A 23,835-nucleotide genomic window follows, 5' to 3' on the forward strand; every position below is an offset into this window, starting at 1 on the left:
CAAAGTCCCAAAAGTGTCCTTGAGCAAACAGGCAGTGAAGGGGTCAACGAACGGCTCACAACAAATATTAGTGCAATATGTAAAAAAGAGAAGAAAACAAACAGATAATGGTGCAGTACGCCAAAAAAGTTGACAATTAAAACATTGAAAACTCACACATGACAAACATAACACACAATAACAGACAGACACTAGCAAGACTATAATCCTAACAAAAAGCTATTTATTAACATAGAAATACTGGGATCCGGAGGATACAGCACTTAAGTCCAGAGGGGTAAAATTGAAACCCTACTTACAGGACAGTAGATGGTAAAAGCAGTAAAGCTGAAGATCACTCAGATGCTCCTCTCTGATGATAACTGGAGCTCCTTTAGGGATTGCCTCGTGTGGGGGATGGATGTTGAGTCGCACGAAAACCGGAACCTCCTGGTGGATGTGACGTCACACACTGCGGTGTTACTGAAATCACTGCTCCTCTTCCTCTCCTTTCCCCCCACAGCCTGCACAACTGCTGCCAATATCCTCCACAACCAAACGAACAGCTCTAAAAACAGGATAATCTCCCAACGACGTTTCATGCACATACATGCACTTCTTCAGGGGTTAAGCCTGAAGAAGTGCATGTATGTGCATGAAACGTCGTTGGGAGATTATTCTGTTTTTAGAGCTGTCTGTTTGGTTGTGGAGGATATTGGCAGCAGTTGTGCAGGCTGTGGGGGGAAAGGAGAGGAAGAGGAGCAGCGATTTCAGTAACACCGCAGTGTGTGACGTCACATCCACCAGGAAGTTCCGGTTTTCGTGCGACTCAACATCCATCCCCCACACGAGGCAATCCTTAAAGGAGCTCCAGTTATCATCAGAGAGGAGCACCTGAGCGATCTTCAGCTTTACTGCTTTTACCATCTACTGTCCTGTAAGTAGGGTTTCAATTTTACCTCTCTGGATTTAAGTGCTGTATCCTCCGGATCCCAGTATTTCTATGTTAATAAATAGCTTTTTGTTAGGATTATAGTCTTGCTAGTGTCTGTCTGTCATTGTGTGTTATGTTTGTCATGTGTGAGTTTTCAATGTTTTAATTGTCAACTTTTTTGGCGTACTGCATCATTATCTGTTTGTTTTCTTCTCTTCTTTACATATTGCACTAATATTTGGTGTGAGCCGTTCGTTGACCCCTTCACTGCCTGTTTGCTCAAGGACACTTTTGGGACTTTGCAAGAGACGGTTTGGTTTTTATTCGGATTTATTATTATTTAAAGGACTGATTTGGCGCCGGCAATTCTTTCTTTTCTCTGTTAATCCATGAAATGACAATGCTTTATGGCAAAACATGTCATTCCAATCCAACAGTTCACTTCAATATTAGTGTAACATTCTGGGACATACACTATGGCATGTGCCTTACATTAGATATACCCCTTCTGGAGTCGTAAGGGAATGCACTTCCATGCACAGACAATCTGGATATGATTCATTGAGTGCCTTAATCACCTTCATGCTATTTTTCTTGTATAATAGCATCCCAACTACATTCGGTGTTCCAAAATAGAGTAATATTTTACTTTATTAAAATAAATAAATATGAGTGAAGTTGGTGGTAAATGTTTAAATATTTGTAGTGTGTGGACTGTTGCTTTAAACTGTTAAAGGTGTACATGTTCCATCCACCATGTGTATATTGATGTATACGTACGTATACACTGCAACTTTGTTTTTTGGTATTATGCAAGCACTGGACATCTGCACAATTTAATAGTGTTTTTTAAAACGTGTTTTATTTTTATTTCACCGTATTCCTTGATTTCTGCCAGGTTCTGAGCTAATGCCCAAAGCACTCTCCACAAGGATAGTGGGAGGAATATGGTGGTTTTTCACACTTATCATCATTTCCTCGTATACTGCCAACTTAGCTGCATTTCTCACAGTGGAGCGCATGGAATCCCCCATTGACTCTGCAGATGATTTAGCAAAACAAACCAAAATAGAATACGGAGCAGTTCAAGATGGTGCAACAATGACTTTTTTCAAGGTACGTGTTTTCTAATGTCATTAATGAATATGTCATAATTTCCATGGATAAAAGTATAGATGCTGACAGAGCAATAGTTTTGATTAAACTTTCAAAAGAAGAGTATAAAAAAAAAATTATTGTTGCCATTTTGGAATCAAAATTAATTAAAGATTTGACTTCAGTGTTTTGGTAAAAAAAAGAATGCATTATATTGAAGATCGATGCAGTTGTACACCTGGATAAAGGAACCCAAAACAGCAGGACTTTCTGCTCTTCTGCTTGAACTTATCATAACAAACTTTTGCAATACCCTGCAGTATCTAGGGAAAGGTTAAATATTGAAATCAATGTCTGTAGGATTCTCCTTCCCGGCTCTTTCTGTCCAAAAGCACCATCAGCATTTGTACCCCATCAAAATAAAAAAAAGTGTGTGTGCCCAGCATGCGCATTTTAAGTGAAACTTCTTTGTCTTTTGCCACTGTTGTGTCACGGAAATTGTATTTGTAATGGTGATGTTTTAATTAAAAATCAAAACACAATTTCAGTGCCTAAATGCAAAGAAGTTTGACTTAGAATGCAAGTTTTAGCTATTTCCACTTCTATATTTTGTCATAGAATGAAAGACTTTAGAGTATAATATACTTTGTTTATTTTGTAATTCACATTTCCATTGTATCTGTTGGAATGCATGGTACAATTAATTTATGCTAGCTAAAGTAAGATACATATATTTTTTGAACTATCTAAATGGCGTTAAAAGACTGCATCAATGGTTGAACCGGATGTTGTTGTTGCAATGGCTGGATTGGCGTTGAGCGTTAAATGGAATTTTTCTTGCATCAATTTTATGAATGGCAGTGCTTCTTCAGACTGAAAGTTTATGTTCAAGTCATCACTTAAATGGATGGGTATTTGTTGATACTTGTTGTTCAATAATATTGCTCCTTCAATAGAGTATGGGTGGAGAATCAAATCTATGTATTTTATGATATTCTCCATAGTCTCGTTTGGTGCAATGTATATAACGGTACAGAGGATAATTTTTCCATTGGGTAAAATGCACTCTGCTGCGCATATGTCTCCAACCGCTGTAATATTGAGTGATAATTCATTCGTGTGACGGTGGATGATGTCTAAATGTGGTCTAATAATATGCAACATTTTGCTTATAATGTACACAGCAACTCCACTAGCGCGAACATGTTGACGTTTAAATTAAACCGCACAATCAAAGATAGGAATAGTGACTTGTTTGTTATTGTCTAGCCAAGTCTCTGAAAGGAGTAAGATGTTGCACTGCTGCGTAATTGAATCAGTGAGGTCCGCATGGTGCGCTTGAAGGCTTTGGCAGTTTAGCGAGAGCAATGACAGATTTGTTTCGTCATGAATAAAATGGAGTAAAGTGTCTTGCATTGTCTTACGCTGGTTTGTTTGTAGTTGGGCAAACTCATTTTGGAGGTCTATTGTGGATGTTGCATTTCTACTGTAAGTCCCTGATAGAATGTATTTTGACCATTTGATGAGACAATGTAAAGTCTATTGATGTCGGTGACCCGCGATAAAGCAACATAAACTAACTGTTGTTCATGTGCCTTTTTATAATTGTACACAACGGCGTTGAATCTTCCGCCTTGGGATTTATGGATTGTATAGCACATGCCGGTATAACTGGGAAATTATTTCATTTGGTGGTGATAGTTTTGTTGTTGTGTAGAAATATAGTGGAGGTTCGTCTTGCTAGTGGCATATGTTGTTTGTTTGTATGTAAGAAGCTGCTTTCTTGCGAGCAATCTTTTCTACTTTGGGCGATGTAAGGATCTGAAGCCATAGGCATTGAACTTGGCCCTCCTTGTTGTATTGGGGGTGTCCAACGTCCAGCACAATGCTGAGAGCTTAAAACCCGGACTGGATCAGCAAATCCCCAACTCTGCCTTGTGATTGGCTTTTCTGTGCTGTCCATCACCGAGAGAATGAACAAACAGATTGTTTTTGCCGCCTCCTCACTACGTTATTGGCTAATCATGCCCCTGTTACGAGGCTTTGGGAATGGGATGGCATGCCCACACTGCCTGCTGATTGGTTGGTGAGGGTGGTCAGTGAGGGGTGGCCTGAGGGACGTAGTCAGATAGTGGCCCGGGCAACAGCAGAGAGTATCTAAGTGGGGACAGAGGAGGCCAGACCCGGGGAGCAAGAGCACTAGACATCGGGGACACAGGGTCTAGTCCTGAAGGGAGGGGAGAGCAGGTAAGAGCCAGAGACTCTGTGTGTGTGTGTGTGTGTGTGTGTGTGTGTGTGTGTGTGTGTGTGTGTGTGTGCCCCAGCGCTGCCTTCCTATTCTCTCTTTGACTCCTCCTGGTGGAAGCTGACAACACTGATGCCTCTTCTGCCAGCAGTGATGTCACTTCCGTCACCACTGACTTCCATCTCCATTGACTCCATTCACTGCCAGCCAATTTCCTCATGTGGTATGTGTGTGTGTGCCCAAAAAAGTTTTACTTCAAAAATATATTTATTATTTTGCTTCACACTGTAATGATTAATTTCTGCTGTATGCAAATTATTCATACAGGACATGTATAGTTGTATGCTTGAATTTTTTAATCTGAATTATTAAGGGAACATTGCAGCTACTTGTACAGTTTTTTCTATCCTGAAGTTTAAGACAGAATTGTGAGCTGTTATGTTATATAAAAAGAAATATTATATATGTAAAATGATTGAATAATGATAGCTATGATCATTATTTTACCTATGTACAGTAATATAGAAAATGCATATGTTTGTTAGAACTTTAACTAAAACATTAATGCGAACATAAATTATATCTAAAATGAATTAATATTTAAAATAGAACATTCAAAAACTTTCTATAATTATGTTCTATAGGCAAGTATAATTAGAAAGCTAAACTTGGAAAACAGAGAAGAGGGAAAAGGGGAATATTTTCTTTCTACTCTGTGTTAATTACTTAGCCATAGCAACAATTAAAAAAAAGAATTCCTTGCTATTTGTCTTCATGTATACTTATTTTGTCACTTTAATAAATGGGAATTTCTCTAAAGCAGCTAACTCAATGACTGAATTGACCTACTGATCAATATCAGTGATAATATCAGATTTCTAATTTCTGAAACAATAGTTTTTGAGCTATGATTGTTGTTTTAAATAGTTAAAAGCTACTTGAATTTATTATTTTCTATTTTATTATGAAATCCTAATAAGAATATTATTTGATCCGGTTCCAAATCACAACTGAAAATGAAATCTACAGTACATCGTTTTTATTTATTTCCAAAATTGTAAAATTTTAGGACAATTGCATTTCTTTTTTAGATGTTGAATATTTAGTACTTTAATTGCTAACACCTGGGTAGGACGACTGTGATTAGAAATACCATTTGTTTTAATTGCCTCACATGTCCTCATTGAGCTGGCTGGGCTGGGCTGAACTTAATTCAGTCAGGTGACTTGTTAGAGCTATATAACTACAGACGTAGCAGCCTGCATGTAAAGCAGCCCATCTTTAAAGTAGGCCTTTTTAAAGTAGCATAAAGTCGGTGCTCGGATGACGTCACTGAATGGCGCTGCACCAGTACAACGGAGCGAGACACAGCAAAGGAATTCCCTGATGAAGAGGCATGCTGTTGAAACGCGTTGGAATACGTTTTTTTTCTGAACTTTTACTGAGTCTATTAGTTCCCATCATCTTTGCTGTGTCTCACTCCATTGTACTGGTGCGGCGCCATTCAGTGACGTCATCCGAGCGCCGACGGAACTTCTGGCACCACACGTGGAGCCAGTGCTGGAGACGCGCCGGGCTAAAACTAAGCCTGCAGGAAGGGACTATATATCTGGGACTCACTACACCCTACTGCCGCATACCAACGTGGCGACTTCGAGTGACATCATCAAGTGCCGACGGAACCTCCAGCGCAATACGCGGAGTGAATGCTCTATACTGCAGACACGTTGGTGACTACTGGACCGCCTGTACAGCTGGTTGCTGATCCTTGGTGCTCCTGATCCCTGTGTGGTGTGGTGTATGGGTAACTTTGTCCCATGACATGCTGTTTTTATCTTACTTGATGTACGCAGATTACCTATTCTTGTCATTTAATATATTTTATTGACATACTACACTATGAGCGTTGTGCGCTGTTTTCTTTTGCTTTTTCTGTTCTAGTTCTCGGTGGTGTCAAGCCACCCCTACTAAACAGCTGCAGACGCTCCATATGAATTTCATGTATAGGTATAATTTTTTTTACAATTTTTGCACTTTCATATATTATATAGTGCACTGGTATAGTTTATTGTTGCGCGCTTCTTTTCTTTTTTGTATCACTTGCAAGGCATTACATGCGTCTGATGAAATGCTGTACCCTCCTCCCCCCCCCCTGTTGGTTGGCTGCAATATTAGTGGTCACGGTCACCTCACGGTTCTGCGGGGGTCCTGCAGACACTGACTGAGAGAGCCCTAGAGAGCTCAGTGACATTTTGCTGTCCTGTTAAGGAGAACCAGCCTCAACTTGTGAGCTGGCTCTTTTATCCCACATTTGTGCTTTAAAAAAAGAATGCTCTTAGTGCCCTTCTCCCCAGGTAACTCACCCTTACAGTAGGTAATGACCTGTAGCAAGACACCCCCCAAGGGAGCACCATAAAAAAATAATACAATCGCTCTGTGCAAGCTCCTACCAACAAGGACAAGCACCTAGGACAAGAAAAACAGTGCACAAATAAAGGGGAAGGTGCTCTTTATAGGGCACGTGCAAGTTTGATCCTGTCCTACTTCAGCAGGTGCTTCCAGATAGACGAAACATTGGCTCATAAGGCCAATGTGAATGCAGTATCTGTGCACGCACGGGTGTTGGTCTGTGAGACAACCCCTTTTTGGTAATTTTAAGAAGGAAAATGTCATGATAATATCATGAGATATTAAGTATTTTAAACAATCTGGCACACAAGAAGTTAACATGGGTTACAAATTGTTATAAAAAATACATGAATTGTTTTATTGTTTTCATTTCTCTGTTTAAGCTTAGTTCTGTTCCAATGGGTGCACATGTATGTTGTTTGTACCAGCTGGTCATTTCTTCCAGTGGGAACTATTCAGATCCCACTGTCTTCATAGAGAACATCTCTCTCATTATACTGTGATTATGATATTAGCACTTTATTACAAATTGGTCTGTATTCCTTATGTCTGTTTATTTTAGTGTCTGTAGATTTTGTGTTGTTACTTTGTTAGGCTTTCTGTAAATCCCCAATTAGTCTTAATCTGTCTTTTTATTTAATTTCTCTGTTTAATTGATTCCATAATAAACTTTTTATATTTTTTGATTTACCGGAGTGCTTGACGTAGGTTTTCTTTCTTTCTGTGTTCTTATACTGTATATATTTTCCCCATTGCACTGCTACTTGCATTATATTACAGTAGCTCTATTTTGTGGTTTTTGATCATTATTATTTGTTAGTGAATTTGAATGCGGTTATCTGTGTGTATGTGTATATATGTGTGTGTGTGTGGTCGAAACACATATATATATATATAGGTCGAAACGTGTAGGAGTGGGAGCGCTTGGCAGGATCCCCTGATTCTCTCTCCTCTGAGAGCACGTAGATACTGTATGTCGTTTTTTTTTATTCTGATGCTATGTATAATCATATGATTATAGACTGATTATTACCACTTGCAGATTGCTATATTCAATGTATGACTTTGACTGCATTTTCCAGACGGTTTTGACTTTACCATGTCTTTAGGAGCTACCTCAGCTCAAGGTTTGCTGTATGCTTCATAGCTTGTTGGGTTATAGTTACTCTTTATTAGCCCACAGAAGTTAGTGATATCTTAGGAGTTATGTTGTGATAGGACATCACCCATACTCTGGATATTGGTTATTTAACCTCACTATACCACCTTTTTTCCTTGTTTTGCTGTGTGGTTCCATATAGTACTGATAGGTCTGGATCTGCTTTTCAAGGCTATTTTTTTGCTTTATATTTGGTTATTAGTCGAGATGTCTATTATATGAGCAGTTACATTGGGGTACATCACCCTAAACCCATATTTTGCGTACATACATGCTTCTTGTCTCATTTGGATTTAATGGGGATTTTGCAGCATAGATCTTTTGAGGACTCGTGCAGGGAGTCTATACTATTTTTTTATCCATTCTGTACTGTTTTTTTATTACATGTGAAATTTAATAAACTTTTGCTTTATTCTGGTAAACCCATGTGCTCGTTTAGGGACTCTTTTCTCAATCCTTACATATATCTCTCTTGCCCTGGAACACCGCCGGCAATTAGTATTTTACTGGTATTGGCTGTTTAATTGGGGTACCCTTATTGTGATACGGAGTGTATGCGTTATTAAACTCTCCTTCTTAAAAAAAAAATATATATATATATTCATAACTGCACAACGTTATTGGATGCCTAACAGGTCAATAAAGCAGTGAAGTAAAAAATAGATTGCAAACACAGCAACTCTTAAAAAGCAATTCTACAGATCTTTGGAGTCATGAGGCAAAAAAAAAAAAGCCTTGTTAAGACATATGGCCATATTTACTAAGCAGTGCTATGCCATAAGCTGCATTCTAACACAAAGCGACACTGAGACACTTTATAACCCATTATGTTGAGTTAAATGGACTGCAAGATGTATTCCAGCGCCAGAAGGTGTCTTATGACATTGAAAATATGGACTGGAATGTGGGTTGTTGATTGAGAGACTCTAAAAGTTGTTTTAATTTAATATGTAATGTTTGATCCTCAAAACTGCGTTACATTCATTATCTTGTTTACATGTTTACACACCCTCGGCCAATAGTAAAGCAAGTACTTGTATAGAGCCAGTTTTAATGTTATAAAGATACTTGGTTGTAATGTTATAAGTATATTCAAAACCAAACTAATATTTACTTTAGCCTGTCTGTACATTTAGCTACTTTTGAAAAAGTACAGTATATTTTGTATATGTATTGGTATAAAATAAATTCCTTGTGTGATGGTTTTCTTTTTCTGAAATATCCTTATAGGTCTTCTCTGCTGCCTTGCAGTGCCCCTAATTATAGATTCTAGTCGCATAGCAAGTTACCTTGGAAACTATTTAGGTACACTTTTTTTTACCATCCATTCTGTCATTTCCCAAACAGTTGTATTCCCTTCATCTACCAATCCAGAAATATTGGCTCCAAGATATTACTATCATAAAGTTATATTCAAATTTCAAAGCTTTGTATTTTTAATAATTATACAATTCTTTAGGTATGATTTAAAAACAGAGCATTTGATTAATCGAAAACAGTAATTAAGCTCTAGATTCTAAACTTCTAGCAGAAAAAATATTTTTGCATTTTCTGAAAGCTTTATTTACCAAAATGGATTACTCATTCTAAAAAAAATGAATTAATCTCAGTTCTGTTGTTATTCAATTTTGGATCTTTGCTTCAATTTTTGCCCATATAAATATAATCCAACATGACTTTAGCAGACATGGAGATGCTCCTAGCATGAGTATCCTGTATTCCCCAAAACAGAAATAGATGTACCGGGAAAAACTCTATATGGCCTATTCATTAAACTGTGATAATGGCATAATTCCATGCACAAATGGACAGTACTGCAAAAATGGACAGTACTGCACAGAAATATATTTTGCTGTATTCATTAAACACTTCTTTTCAAGTCTAAACATGAAAAATTAGCATTTGAAGACAGTTTGGTTTTACAGTAGCTATACAATTTCGTGTGATATGCAAATTTTGTCTGAAAATCAACCAAACACAAAATTATATATTCAATAAGATATCCAGTAAGATTGTATAGTTACTGCTAGCATCCTCACCTCCTTGAGGCATGTGAATGTGAGGTTTTGCTAAGGCGATAGAGCGGGAGGGAGGTGAGACAAATTGCATCAAATAGACACAATTTGTGCGGAAAATGCATTTAAATTAGATGTTTTTATAACTTGTTTTTCACTGCGTAAAATTGCAAGTCATAGAAAACCGCCAAAACAAAAATTGCAGTTTAATCATTGGGTCTCCATATATCTTGCAATCATTTATTATTTAACCTTTATGATGCTGGCACCCCAGTGCCACTGGACTTCCAGTATTTCAACCATGTTATAAAATTTGTAACGATCACTTAGTCGCGACCATCCACCTGATGGCTGAAACACAAGTTTAGTTTCCGCCACTTCCATTTTGATTATGTTTTTGCTCCATTACTGTTTTCCATTAACAATGTGCAAAAAAACCCACAAAAGCATGATGTAAATGGCCCAGCACAAGGACCTCTGATATGTCAGTGCCTGTGCCATATCGCAAATATAAAAAGGCATACTATCAAACATTTCAGGCCCCCCAGGGGGCCTCCATCAGGGAAAGAACGTTGCCCAATGTGTGTCAGCCTACAATTTGGGGAGTAAGAATAGTACAATAGGTGTTAGAGATTAGTCACTTGACACAAACATTATTACAGTATCTAATTGTGTATCTCTGTACAACCCTTTTCTCCCTTTCCCCTTCATCAAAATATCCCAGTTCTAAGGTAGTTTATACCTCCATAATCTGTTGCAGATGCAAGAAACGTACAGCAAGTGTGTTACAGTATATGATGCAACTTAATAAAGATAATGGGGACAGTAGCCCCCAATATTTAACACAATTATTATTGATCATGAACCACCATAATATCTATGACAATTTGAAATACAAATCATTCTGAATAGTTGGATAATTATTATCTATGTTACCTTTCTGATTAATCTAGCATGTATTTAAACATGGTACTTCTCTTACCAACTCAAATGCTTATGCATTACTCATTATGCTATTTTAAAATTGTTACCATTTTGCATGGTTTGCAGATACTTTGAAGATAAGTTCACAATAATAAACTAAAGACTAAAGGTACAATGTATGTACAGTATCTCCCACGATATACTGTACACTATGTACATCCTACCATATCTCTCCATTAAAAGTTCCTGGACCCTCCTGGTGGGAGCGGGGGAGGGCAAAGGGAGGGAATAATACTGAAATAAGTTGAAGATCCTTTATCTGGAACGACAGTTCTAACAAGCAGAATGCTGTGCACTTTAATAAGTGTTCCAGATTTTGGGACTCCTCATTTCTAATTTTCAGATTTTTTCTTCAATGTACTGTAGTAATAACAGTATGCATGTAAAACCTCTTTAAGCAGAGAGGGGAGAACTTATTAGTAATTACAAAACATGATTAATTAAACTGCAGTTTTAGTTGACAAAATGAGTGATCCAATACATAATTTTCCCAGTATTCAATAAACATTTTCAGTGCAGAATCATCTGGTAAAAATGCAAATCATGTGCATGTTCTTTGTGTAGGTTTGGGAAATATGGTATTATTTGTAATAGTCAGGGTTAGGGGCGTGACTCTGAAAAGTGCAGGCTCAATAAATCTAACTGGTAACAATAATATGCTGGGAGGGGTTATAAATAGTTCTTAGATGGTTAAAAAATGAACAAAGAAAACAGATTAGCATAATTATTTTACATACATTTTTCTTAGTTTAAACTGTAAGTGTAAATATTGGTGAAAATTTTATATTCAAGTTAATAGGGAGCTAAATGCAAGTATTTTTGCCACAGGTGATAAAAAATAAATAAAGAAATTATTAAAAATGATTTAACAAATTCATAAATTTCCAATCTTTAACCTATTAATCATATCTCTATCAGTTGTTCAGTTGTGTTCAAAGTCATGCTGTAGCTCACAGGTGATCGCGGGGGTTTTATTTAATTTTAAACATTAGAGTAATGTAGCTGGGGGTCTCCGGACTTGAATCGCATTGATTTCAAGTCCGGGGACCCCCTACTTCCCAAGATAGAGGCCCCATTATAGGGTGCCGGTATCTCCTATGTATTGATATGTCCCGATCACGTGACGTGAGACATTTCCATGCATAGGAGATACCAGCTACATTACTGTAATGTTTAAAATTAAATAAAACCCCCGCGATCGCCTGTGAGAGGCGCACAGAGTGACTGATTCAGCCTCTTACTGCGCATCTATTACAGAAAGTCAGACCCCGGTAGGACTCACACAGTAGGGACCCCTGCTGTGTTAATCCAATTGGCCATTATGTCTGCAGTGGCAAAACTAGTGAATATATCGCAGCCTACAGGCGGCACAACGCAAAATGTACCCAGGTAAATGTTTGGATAACAGCCACTGCATCTGTAGGCACACCAGATCATTATGTTACTTTTAACTGCTGCTCAAAATGATTAGTGTCCTTTAATATGAGCTGTTCAGAATTCATTTCTTCATAAGAGGCCACATTGGTAAAACTATTTTGTTGTGAAAATGGGATAAGACTGCTGTATATGAATCATGAAAATCCATATTTGTGCATTAAATTTACACTTAAGGTACTTTAATAGATTTCCTAAATAACCTTTGACTCCCTATGGTTATAGCAATGCTTAATAGAAAAAAGCTGTGAAAGTAAGATATACTGTAGTGCAGTACATAATTTCTTTTTCCTTTGTAGACATTTACAAATTATGTAAGTCCCATTTCCGTAACTACATTAAAAATATAAAATAAAATAAATTGTGGAATGATGAGGTGCCAAATGTTCATACTTCTGTTAATATAACACCAATATTTAATGTATATCTTCCTTTTCCATTTTTTTTTAAATTGTGATCAATACTTTACAGATACAGTAGATAAAGAGCAGCATATTATGAAACTATTTTAGACTGGCGAGTTTAAAAAAATATATATTACTGTATTCCTTTAGTCCATTTCTAGTTTGAAATATATTTCAACACATTAAAATAGATCAAGAAAAAAAAGTAAAGGAGAAAATCTGTATAATGATCTAGTCAAACCAAACACTTAATACATTTCTACTTTAGGCATTAAGCCCATGTGAGTGAAGGTCAAAGCAGCGGAGGTCAATAGGGAGTATCTTAGTAAAAGCAAATGAAAAAAGCTAAGTTAATGATTTAAACTGATTTAATTTTTTTAAGTTAGACATAAAGGTCATACAATCAGATTCAAATTGCATAGCACAGTATGCAAGTTTTAATGAATTCTTAGTGAGCTTTTTTAACACAAGCTCTTGACTGAAATTTTTAGATCAAATAAACTTCCTTTTTAATCAATACACGGAAAGATATAACATTATGGGAAAAGATCAAGCAGAAATATGAGAATAGATTTTTCTAAGGCTGAACTAAAAAGCATTGATACAGAACAAAGTGGAATTTGTTCAAGTAACGTTGATTCCTGTAAATCACCATGTGTTATATTTTTTGTGATATTATGTATAGTTGCCCTTTCAATAGCACTATATGTACCAGTAAGCCAACAAAACGTCTTGATAGCTATGGGTTGATCTACACAAGCTAAACCTCCCTTTTGGAACACTCATAACTTTAGATTCACAAATCAGAATGGGCTGAAACTTGAAACTAATAAGTGTAGTGATTTTTGTTTTTAAAAAACTATCTTAAAAAAAATCCAACAGTTTTGAGATGATGTTAGAGGTGGTTTGTAAAGGAAAATCATATGTAGTTGCTCAAATTAAAATAATCAACATACCAAGTTAAAGATCTTCTTTAGAAAGGTTCAATAACTTCCAATGTTTCTGTAAATGTCTTCACTGAATATTGGAGTAGAGGGCCATCATATAAAGTTTTTTTTTTAAGATTATAAAAGAGTACAATGGAAACAGTAAAAGCTTGGAAACATTTTTTAGAATTGTATGTTTGACATTGAAAAAAAAAGCACAAATCACCTACATTTACCCAAATAAATATTCTACTGACATTAACTCACTTTCACTTTTTTTCACTCAACGGCAATAAACAAAAAAAAATGGAGTTAGCAGTATTTAACGCCAATCATAAAAGCAGCAATATTGTGCTTTTTGGCTATATGTCAGCATTATGTTTAATGGTGGCATATGAAATTGCGCATGTAGAGTGAATGTATAAGGAATAACTGGCTATTTACAGTACCTATTCACGTGCTATTCACTAAAGTCCAAAACATGGTGAAGCTGACAACAAAAAGTTTTTATATATATATATATATATATATATATGTGTGTGTGTGTGTGTGTGTGTGTGTGTGTGGTTTGACTTGCTTTGCTAGTCCCACGCTGTGCTTAAAAGCTGTGTGAATGGCGATGCATCTGCTTAAATGGGCTCTGTGTATAGATATTCTAGGCAAAAGGTGACACATTGTGTGCTCATTTGCATGTCATTTCCCAGAATCCCTTGCTGCAGTGGGAGCACTGTATGCTAGGTGATAATTGTTGAAAGGCAGGGGTGCAGATCAGTCTCAATGCACACTCACAAATGAGCACACAGTGCTACCTTTTGTCTCAAGCTCACATTATATTGTGTGCTCATTAGAACTGGATATGTAAAAATGAACACTCACAAACTCATTTAACGTCAAATCTGAATGACACTGCCAGGGACCCCCTCTGTGTTAATCCGGTGGGACATTAGTCTATTTGCAGAAATGTCACAGAAATGTTGCAGCATTACTGGGAGATTGCCCCAGATTTTCAAAGGAAAGTGTTTCGGATACTCGTTGCTGAATCTGTACATACATACATACGCAGCACCTTTTCCCCCACCCTAATTGAGATTATATAGGTACCGGTGTATTCTGGTGCGGGGGCATACCTGTTAGATAGAATAGAAGGCATGAGATCTCCGCGGTGGTATAGGGAGACACCAGGACAGGCTATCAATGATGGTTCATCGGTCAGCGCAGCGCCTCCAGCCCAGGAGGATCCTGGTGCAGCCAGGATGAACCTCAGGTGCAACTCTTCTTGGTTGTTCACATTCCAGACATCACACCAGGGAGGGTATAACTGGAGTTTATTAGGTTCAGCACGAGTACAGGTTTCATTCCCTGAAGGCAGTGCCCCAGGCTTGAGGCCCTGATAACCCCTCCTCAGCACACCTTACCCCCTAACAGGGCAAGGCCTGAGCCTACTCCTGTCCAGGAGAGATTTACTGCTGTGTCCTCATAGCAGGGAGGGCAGCACAGAACTAACTCCCAGAACCCTTACTCTAACCTCTAGAGGAAACCCCCTCCTTCCCAGGGGAGTGTCTTGTAAGCCGGCCTCCTATCAGTCATAGGCCCACCTTGTAATACCAGGCTACTCCTGAACTTTATTAGGTAACACACAACCATGCCCTGCAAGATTTGCTCCCAACACTGCCAACTTTTTACTGGGACTTACAGTGCTAGGGGGCCAGAGAATTAGTAGCCCAAGTGGACTTGGCAACACATACATACATACATACTTTACACACATACATACTGTATATTGGCCACTGTATTTATAGTGAATAGGCAAGGTACAGCCGCGGACCCTTTTAACCTCCTACATACTACCTGTAAAAACGCGGGGATGTTCTCCGTTTGTCACGGAGTTTCCCGCGCGTCAGCCGCATTGACGAGACAGCGCTAATGGCGCTTAACATTAAAAGCGCCCGCGGCGCCCAAAACGGGTGAAAACGGCCCGCATCTGCCCGCGATTTTAAAAATCGCGGGGAAACGGACGCAGGAGGTTAAAGGTGGCCGCCACTGTAAGACTAGCCAATTTAGAATAGGTGATATAAATACATTATATTAAAATTGTAAAACATTAAAATATACAAATCCCTTAGTAGCTGTCCACTTTGGTTACTAAAAGCTTAATATTTACACATGGAAATTATGTTTTTTATGTTTCATTTGTAGGGTGTTTATTTTGTATGTTGAACCCCTTTGGTGCTTGAAATTATTACTTTTAAAATCCATTAGTAGTCTCAAGCATCACAGTAAGGGCTGATAAACACAGATTTCTATTAGGAAAAACACAATACAAGGTGAGCGCAAGATGAATACACTTGAAACTACTCAGACAAATGCTGAGCCAATTACTGAGTAGGTAATACACAACCTGTACACTTGCAGGTGCACAGGCTGTCAATCAACCAAAATGGTGGGGCAAATGGAATATAATAAAATATAATATGATCACTCCTCCCATGCCTTGTGTGAGTAAAAAGTCTTCAACTGGTATCTTTACAGTCTCTAATGGATTACTCGCATCATAGTTCTTCACAATAGGTTGCAGCACCCAGTATGGATTCACCAGCCCTCTCATCAAAGGTGGGGGGTCCCAGTCCAAAAAATGGATATGAGAGACATATAGTAAAAGAATAACATATATTTATTAAAGCAACATGTACGCACTCACATCTAAGTAAGTCCCAGCGGTCACAGCGGAGTCTGCTCTCTCCGCAAAACGAAGCTCCTTCCCGCCGCCGCGTCTGGTGGCTTGTTGAAGCACTTTGTTAACACACAGACAGAAACAGACTCCTACGGTGGCCAGTCAGGCTCAAAATGGTCCAGTCAATTAGAGCAACGCGTTACACCAAACTTGGCTTCCTCAGGCTCGTTCGTTTGGCTGTGTGCTCAGACGGAGGTTCAAATACCCTCCGTTTTGAAATTACAGGAAGTCCTTCAGCTGGGTCCAATTCAAATGTCTTTTAGCAGCAATAGTTCATATCGGTGACGCTATGCATACTACAAGTGCTCCTTCTATATCTTTTCATATTTTCATACATGGGAACAACCCTTTAGTGCAATGTGATCAGCCCAGAGTAGTGATTGAGTATCCTTAAAAAAGCATCAGGCTATCAATCCTGCATGCTGTTTTCAAAGCAACTTGCTATTGACACTAATAACTTCCAACAGATAAAACAAATCTGGTCTTATAGTGTATTAACACTCTAACAAGATCTGTAGTCATAGCACACATGACTGATTACCTTGTAAAACCAACATTTTTTATTTATAAAATGTTTTACCAGGAAGTAATCATTGAGAGTTACCTCTCGTTTTCAAGTATGTCCTGGGCATAGAGTTAAAATGACAAAGAATACATGGTTACAAATACAGTTACATAAATGAACAGGGTATACATTATATACAATACATTGCATACACAGTTAAAGAAGATGTATATTATAGGCTTATGAAACAGTTACAGACCAGATTAAAATGTGAGACAGCGTTAGTTTTGAAAGAACTTAAATGGGTGGTGGATGTGAGAGTCTCCGGTAGGTTGTTCCAGTTTTGGGGTGCACAGTAAGAGAAGAGGAGCGGCCGGATACTTTGTTGAGCTTTGAGACCATGAACAGTCTTTTGGAGTCTGATGTCAGATGATAAGTGCTGCATGTGGTAGGGGTGAGGAGCTTGTTCTGATAGCTGGGTAGCTTACCCATAAAGAATTTGAAGGCAAGACAGGAAAGGTGAACTTTGCGCCTAGACTCGAGTGATGACCAATCTAGTTCTTTGAGCATTTCGCAGTGATGTGTGTTATAGTTGCATTGGAGAACAAAATGACAAATTGAATGGTAGAGGGTGTCAAGTTTGCTAAGGTGGGTTTGAGGTGCCGAGCCATATACTATGTCTCCATAGTCAATAATTGGCATTAGCATCTGCTGTGCGATACACTTTCTGACCAGGAGACTTAGGGAGGATTTGTTCCTGTAAAGTACCCCTAGTTTGGCATAGGTTTTGGTTGTCAGGGTATCAATGTGCATCCCGAATGTTAAGTGGGAGTCAAACCATATGCCCATGTATTTAAAACTAGTGACAGGGGTTAGGGTAGTGTTAGTGTTGGTTCTAATCTGGAGCTCAGTCACTGGAAGCGTTAAAAATTTAGTCTTGGTCCAAAACACCATTGTTACAGAAATCCAGTTTTCGAGTCTCAAAAAGTCAGACTGAAGTATGTGTTGAAGGTCAGAGAGGCTATGGCTGTTTGCATATAGGATTGTGTTATCTGCATACATGTGTATTGAGGCTTCCTTACAAGCTGTGGGAAGATCATTGATGAACACAGAGAAGAGTAGGGGCCCCAGAACAGAGCCTTGTGGGACACCACAGTTGATATCCAGAGGGTTGGAGTTAGAGCCTGAGATGGACACATGTTGGGATCTACCTGATAGGTAGCACTGAAACCAGTTTAAAGCATGCTTCCCTATTCCAGAGCTCTGGAGTTTGTTAAGCAGAATAGCATGATCAACAGTATCAAAAGCCTTTGCAAAATCTAGGAATACTGCACCAGTGAGTTGTCCCCGTTCCATTCCACACTGGATTTCATTGCAAACTTTTAGTAGGGTAGTTACGGTGGAGTATTTGGGGCGAAAGCCAGATTGGAATTGGCTAGGGAAATCTGTCTTGGTATAGTAATCGCTTAATTGGGAGTGGACACATTTTCCATGACTTTGGATAGAATTGGGAGAAGTGAGATTGGCCTGTAGTTTGAGACAGTGTTTTTGTCCCCACTTTTGAAGATTGGGACAACTCTGGCAGTTTTCCAGGTCTTAGGGATATGACCTGCAGACAGGATAGAGTTGACTATGGAAGCAATTGGTTTGGCAATGGCTGGGGCACCAAGTCGTAGGAACCTAGATTGTAGTAAGTCAGGTCCACATTGGCTCCTTAGTTTTAATTTGAGGAGCACTTGTATTGTGTTTTTCCTTTTCTTTGGGGATCCTGTAAAGATTCCTTGAGGTTTGAGCAGCAGATATCAGACACCGCAGTAGTGCACTGTTCATTTTAGTACATGTAGGAGCCTGTTGGTTTACGGTAGTATTGTCACTATTTTATCTATCCATTCTACACATTCTTATAAAGAGAGAGCGCCTTAGTTTTTCTCTGTCACCAATTTCTATTAGTTAGCTCTTATTTGTATCGCTAGGGTTATGTAACACTGAGTTAATGCATCTTTGAGGTATGCAAATGAAAATGAGTATTGCAATCTATTTACTAGTAACCCTTCTCCTCTTTTATTACTTCCTCTCCTCCAACCTGCAATACTTCTCCCATGCCGCAGTCTCTCTCTCTGGAATTCCCTACCATGCACCACCAGACTTTCAGTCTTTTTAAAGCTCCCTGAAAACCCAATTTTTAAGGAAGCCTGTCTGGCATACCCCCAACATACACAAGAACAAAAAGAGAAACAGTGCAAAAAGCCTCATAGTGTAGTATATTAAAATGTGTTTATAGTTTTAAACAGGTAAGTATTGCACGTACATCAAAGAAAGTATATATCAGCATGACATGTAAGGGACATGTTACCACTAAGCAAACTGCAACCGTGGAACAAGTTGTTTCAGCCCAGCAACCGGATCGGGTCTCTCTTTTTCCTCTCTGGTGGTAGTCTTTGTAAACCCTGCACTCGAGTAGGTTAGAGACTTCACTGTGTAGTGAGGGTATAGTCGCCGCTGTCACGAAGAGAAGGATTCTCTTGCTGGTTCCGACTCACCACATGTGTGCTGATGATGTCATCAAATGGCGCGTCAGAGTTCTCACGTTGCGTCTTTTGCAGTTGAACAATAAAGTGGCCAAAGAATGTCCCGAATCTGTCAATGTTCGCATTAAAAATAGACCTCAATAGGTAATGAGTTGGAACACGCCCTCTTCCTTCCTATAAGAATATACTTCATCAGGGAAATGAGGCACCATTTGATGACGTCATCAGCACACGTGTGGTGAGTCGGAACCAGCAAGAGAATCCCTCTCTTTGTGACAGTGGCAGCTATATCCTCACTACACAGTGAAGGCTCTAACCTACTCGAGTAGTTCCTGAATAGGGCAATTATCTAAGAAAAGGGTTGAGCTAAATCATATCATTTAATCCATCCGGTATTTTACTTCGCAATGAATATATCCAAAACTGTTCTATTTGGAGGAGTTTCAATCCCCTATCAACCTTCCTAATGTCCCTAAGTACCACTTCAAGGCCTCTGAACCATAACCCTTCCGTTACCCCATTGTGATGATCCAAAAAATTCTGTGCTAGATTATGTATTTTCTGTCCCTGTTCTACAAGGCGTTTGGCATTTTTAATGCCATTCACATGTTCACCAATTCGAACCTTTAAAGGTCGAATGGTTTTCCCCACATAACATTTGTTTCATGGACAATCAATAGCATAAACTACAAGATTCGTTTGACATTTGATAAATTGACTGATTGTATGTTGTAGCCCTGTTTGATGGTCCACAAACATCTTATCCTGTGACATATATTTGCACATAACACATTTGCCACAACAATAGTTCCCACTTGGTTTCCTCAGAAAGTTCCTACTATTTGTAACCGGAATATTAGATTCCTTCAGAGCACTGGGAACCAGAATACTTTTTAAAATGTTGGCCTTCCTGAAGACTACCTTTGGTCTGTCTAATAACTTGGTTCGTAAGATAAGGTCCAATAGGAGCACATCCCAATGCTTATAGATTATTTTCCGTATCTTTAATTCCTGTTTACAGAAATCAGCAATAAACATTGGTGTTTTGTTGTCTTCAGTGGGTATAACTCTGGTCTTTGGCATCAACAATGTATTTCTAGGTCTATGTTGACTTTTATTAAAGGAATTTTGTATCACATCTGTATTGTAACCTTTTTCTAAAAATCTCTGTCTCAGGACCTCAGATTGATCTGCGCAGTCCCTAGGCTCAGAGCAATTCCTTCGAATCCTCAGGAATTGCCCATAAGGTATATTAGTGAGCCATTTAGCAGAGTGATTACTGGTGTAATCTAGGTAGGAATTAGCATTTACCTTTTTGAAATAGGTTTTGGTCACAATACGATGGTCCACTGCTTTTAAATTCAAATCCAAGACATTTATTTCTATAGGATTTATTTCTCCACTTAGAACTATGTTTTGATCATTCCCATTGAGAAATACAAAAAAATCTTCCAATTGCTCCATAGATCCGGACCAGATAATCAGGATATCGTCTATATATCAGCCGTAATAGATCAGATATTAACGAAATCCATTATCCGCCCAAACAAAATCCTCTTCCCAAAGACCCATAAACAAACCCACATAATTAGGGGCAAACCGAGTGCCCATCGCTGTACCATTGGTTTGTATAAAATAATCACCCTCAAACAGGAAATAATTGTGTTGCAAGATGAATAGAATACTATCCAGAATGAACTCCTGTTGGGCACTTGACAGGGTGTTGTTTAAACATAGTTTGGGGATCAAGGCGGTACACACTTTTTGCACCAACACAACACCCTGTCAAGTGCCCAACAGGAGTTCATTCTGGATAGTATTCTATTCATCTTGCAACACAATTATTTCCTGTTTCCTGTTTGAGGGTGATTATTTTATACAAACCAATGGGAAAGCGATGGGCACTCGGTTTGCCCCTAATTATGCGGGTTTGTTTATGGGTCTTTGGGAAGAGGATATTGTTTGGGCGGATAATGGATTTCCTCAATATCTGATCTATTTCGGCAGATATATAGACGATATCCTGATTATCTGGTCCGGATCTATGGAGCAATTGGAAGATTTTTTTGTATTTCTCAATGGGAATGATCAAAACATAGTTCTAAGTGGAGAAATAAATCCTATAGAAATAAATGTCTTGGATTTGATTTTAAAAGCAGTGGACCATCGTATTGTGACCAAAACCTATTTCAAAAAGGTAAATGCTAATTCCTACCTAGATTACACCAGTAATCACTTTGCTAAATGGCTCAATAATATACCTTATGGGCAATTCCTGAGGATTCGAAGGAATTACTCTGAGCCTAGGGACTGTGACGATCAATCTGAGGTCCTGAGACAGAGATGTTTAGAAAAAGGTTACAATACAGATGTGATACAAAATTCCTTTAATAAATGTCAACGTAGACCTAGAAATACATTGTTGATGCCAAAGACAAAGAGTTAAACCCACTGAAGACAACAAAACACCAATGTTTATTGCTGATTTCTGTAAACAGGAATCAAAGATATGGAAAATAATCTATAAGCATTGGGAAGTGCTCCTAATGGACCCTATCTTACGAACCAAGTTATTAGACAGACCAAAGGTAGTCTTCAGGAAGGCCAAAAATGTAAAAAGTATTCTGGCCCCCAGTGCTCTGAAGGAATCTAATATTCCGGTTACAAATAGTAGGAACTTTCTGAGGAAACCAAGGGGGAACTATCGTTGTGGCAAATGTGTTATGTGCAAATATATGTCACAGGATAAGGTTTTTGTGGACCATCAAACAGGGCTACAACATACAATCAGTCAATTTATCACATGTCAAACGAATCTTGTAGTTTATGCTATTGATTGTCCATGAAACAAATTTTATGTGGGGAAAACCATTCGACCTTTAAAGGTTCGAATTGGTGAACATGTGAATGGCATTAAAAATGCCAAACGCCTTGTAGAACAGGGAAAGAAAATACATAATCTAGCACAGCATTTTTTGGATCATCACAATGGGTTAACGGAAGGGTTACGGTTCAGAGGCCTTGAAGTGGTACTTAGGGACATTAGGAAGGTTGATAGGGGATTGAAACTCCTCCAAAGAGAACAGTTTGGGATATATTCATTGCGAAGTAAAATACCGGATGGATTAAATGATATGATTTAGCTCAACCCTTTTCTTAGATAATTGCCCTATTCAGGAACTATGATTAATATTAAATATCCTGGTTTAATAAATAGGAAATCAATGGGGAGTTTTGAGGTAATATTTTTTAATCAATAATTTCTAATTTTAAGACAGTGTAAGGGGTAGAGGGAGTGAGTGTTCTAGTATAAGGGAAGTTAGGATGATTTTGAGAATAATTGATTAGGAGAGAGGATCATGAGTGGAAGGGGTAGTTAGGATAAGTAATTATTAATTAGGAAGTAAGTTAATGTAGGTGTGTCATAATAGTATGATTTATGTAATGGGTTTTTTAATGTTTTAAGGTTTTCTTAAGTTCATTAATTGTAGCATGAGTCATGCACCATATGTTTTTATATGTTTTTAAATGGTTTTTAGTGTTTGTAATATGTTGTCATGTTATGTTAGTACTATGTTTAAGTGTCATTTGCGCCAATTACCATTAGAGCAATTTGTTTTAAATATGTACACATGTTTTTAACATTAAGGGTAATTAGAGGTATTTGCCTGTATATTAGGACCACATCCAAACATGCCCCATCACCACTCCTGATGAAGCGCTAATTAGCGCAAAACGCGTAGAGGATTACTGAGGGGTTCGCAACTTCAATATACAGGGTTGTGATACCTAGCTCGATATTGGATCCATAGCCAAGACGGTCCGTTTAGACGTTTATGCATTGAGAGCGCAGCCATTGCTAAGCTGTATACTCTCGCGAGATAGCCCCCCTGACCCTTCAGTCACTCACTGAGTTCATTTCCGGTTTCTGTATCTGGCGGTGATCCAAGGGGTATCAAGGGAAGGCCTATGTGGTGGTAGCGTCGGATGTATGCGGGGTCCTTATCGTTCGTGCAGCAGTATTCAATTGTAAGTTTTCATGTGTCAAGTGTACTATTAAAAGTGGAATATTGGGGGGCTTCCGGTGATGTTAGCTGACATGGAGGTATAATTTGGGAGCTCCGCGGACTCTCCTGAATAACGGCAGAAAAACGCACCCTTCCACTCAAAACTTTCGAATGAATTGCAGCCCCCCAGCTTGGGCATTACTTGTGGAATATCCATACAACAGAAAAATCTTACAAACCCAGTGGTTTCAAAATACTTTTCCCCGCAGCAGAAGAGCCCAGAGTCGCCGACTGAAAATCAAGATGGCGCCAGCACACAAGGTGTGCAGGCGGTGCAAGGAAAGGGAGCATGGACTAAGGAAACTCCGACACCTGAAGAACCGCTCACAAGAGCCTCCATGGAGGAGGTCATGGCCTCTATGCATACTAAACTATATACATCTTTCCAAGCAGAAATCAAAACTGCGGTTCACAATCTCA

At 38.5% G+C, this 23,835-nt stretch overlaps 1 protein-coding gene across 2 annotated transcripts in view; it reads left to right on the top strand.

Annotated features, from left to right (window-relative positions):
• The window catches only part of GRIK2 (glutamate ionotropic receptor kainate type subunit 2), a 925,501-nt gene that overhangs the window by 744,915 nt on the left and 156,751 nt on the right, over nucleotides 1-23,835 (top strand). For both annotated transcript variants that reach the window (XM_075597530.1, XM_075597529.1), the window contains one exon: nucleotides 1,812-2,029. In XM_075597530.1, coding sequence (XP_075453645.1) covers nucleotides 1,812-2,029 — 218 coding nt within the window. The remainder of the gene's footprint in view (nucleotides 1-1,811; nucleotides 2,030-23,835) is intronic.

Source organism: Ascaphus truei, chromosome 4, assembly GCF_040206685.1.
Source record: "Ascaphus truei isolate aAscTru1 chromosome 4, aAscTru1.hap1, whole genome shotgun sequence".
Lineage (NCBI taxonomy): Eukaryota > Metazoa > Chordata > Amphibia > Anura > Ascaphidae > Ascaphus > Ascaphus truei.